Below are 1,896 nucleotides of genomic sequence, written 5' to 3'. Positions count from 1 at the left end.
TTTCTCTCTCTTTCTTTCTTTCCGAGGTCTCATGTCTCTCTTTCTTCTCTCAAAACTCTATCTTACAGAAAGAGTTGTCTCTTCGTCATCTCGATGCCTTCCTGTCGATTCCCTCGGTAATGATCTTCTTCTTCTTTTCTTCTTCTTGTTTCTTTTCTTTTCTTTTGCTGCGTAGGAGATTCTTGTTGAGCGGGGGTATCGATTGCCGCTTATGTCTTTATGATTTAGATGCAGATCTCCTCCAGTCTCTCAACGGAGGTCGGGGTCATATCTCTCATCACCTCCCTCTTGGATACGTCACTCGAAATAAACCACGGTAGGCATCAAAAGGAGACACCCTAGACATCCATACTCACTCATACACCTACATGCATGCATACACACATGTATAATACGAGATACACGATCAGGGATACATGCAAAACCCTATACGCACCTAAAGGTCTATCGATCTGTCGCTAATCTATCTATCTTTAATCTATCTTGAGTCTTTCTATCTATCTATCTTTAATCTATCTATCTAGAGCGCCTATTAAATCCATATAGATGTGCAACTACTTTCATCCATCATTCAACATGGGCTAATGGCGACGTACGTCTATGACGGGTAGTAGCCTTCCCCACACACATACAGATACACATCCACATACGACTACTGCGACTATTACTACATGCATGTGGACTCCTGTATAGCCTCATAGCTAACAGAGACATCCGCCGCCTTAGGTGTGAAGTATCTCTCTCTCTCTCTCGTTTCATCATCCTCTATATAAGCCTCTCAGGCGTATAGGCACATATGCACATATCTCCTTCGATCTGCAAATGTGTCGGTCTATCTCTCTATTCGATCTCTTTGTTTGACCCGCTATCTATTGATTGATCTATTTCTAGGACATAGGTCTCCCCTCTATCTCTCTCTCTCTTACTAATGGAGATGTGTCTATGTCTTCGAGGCTTCATGTATGACACCTCGACAAATCTCGTCGTCTTTCTTAGATTCTTTTTCTTTCATTCATTTCTCTTCTTCCTTCTCCGTTCTCTTCGTTTGGTTCATCCCGCTTCTCTCTTTCCCCTCCATCTCTCTTCTTCTCTCTCCTTCTCTTTTCACTTCTTCTCTTATCTCATTCTTTCTTCTTCTTCTTCTGCTTCTTCTGCTTCTTTTCTTTGCTCTTTGGTGCAGTATTCCTAAGCGTATTATTCATCCTATGCGGTCCCAAAACCGTATCCCTCCTCTTCCAGGTTACTATTCTTCTTCTTCTCTCTCCTCTCTAAGTCACAATAGAACATCTCTCTTTTCCTCTTCTTCATCTTCTTCTGTCTTCCCTTGTCACGAAGAGAGAAGACACTTGAGAAGGAGAGGTCATTCGTTTAGCGTTACTTCAGTCGAATGGATGCCTCGAGATAACGGCGTCTTTGTATCTGCTGGCTTAGAACCCTACGTTAAAGTAAGACGGTGGGAATACAATACAATTCCCATCATGAGCACAGACCCATACACCATCGCCATAAAGCTCTTCTTATTCTTCTTTTTCTTCTTGTCGCCTTGAGGGGGATGGGAGGTATGCATCTGTAGAAAGGTGGGAAAACGGAGAGGCACGAGTAGTTTGTGGAAGAAAATGAACGGAGAGCACCTTCGATATGAGGAAACGGGCTAGGTGTAAGTAGAGAGAGACAACTCACATCAAACCTAGTCTCATGGCTTGGTAGATGACTAGGGATGTATCGGTATCTTTTCTGTCTATCTCTTGCGAATCTATCTACCTCCTTATACAGTGTATTGAAATACCTTCATGTCTCGCTCTACGTCTCCTGAGAGATACACAGCATATCGTATATCTGATGGGGATATCTGGACAGCCTATTCTCAACAAAAATATCTATATTCATATAGAGCTC

At 42.6% G+C, this 1,896-nt stretch overlaps 1 protein-coding gene across 1 annotated transcript; it reads left to right on the top strand.

The window, feature by feature from the left end:
- Positions 1-175: 175 nt before the first annotated feature.
- On the top strand, positions 176-1,756 carry CSUI_009108 (uncharacterized protein). The gene is made up of 2 exons (XM_068069227.1): positions 176-316; positions 1,181-1,756. The coding sequence occupies exon 2, from the start codon at positions 1,206-1,208 to the stop codon at positions 1,545-1,547; it is 342 nt and encodes a 113-aa protein (XP_067918795.1). The 5' UTR covers positions 176-316; positions 1,181-1,205; the 3' UTR covers positions 1,548-1,756.
- The last annotated feature ends 140 nt before the right edge of the window (positions 1,757-1,896 follow it).

This window comes from Cystoisospora suis (assembly GCF_002600585.1).
Source record: "Cystoisospora suis strain Wien I chromosome Unknown contig_5305, whole genome shotgun sequence".
Lineage (NCBI taxonomy): Eukaryota > Apicomplexa > Conoidasida > Eucoccidiorida > Sarcocystidae > Cystoisospora > Cystoisospora suis.
The sequence above is the reverse complement of the archived record's forward strand: the minus strand, read 5'-3'. Positions and strand labels throughout refer to the sequence as shown.

Coding starts and splice junctions, on each gene's coding strand:
- CSUI_009108 (XM_068069227.1), top strand. CDS start 1,206: ATGCGGTCCCAAAACCGTATCCCTCCTCTTCCAGGTTACTATTCTTCT.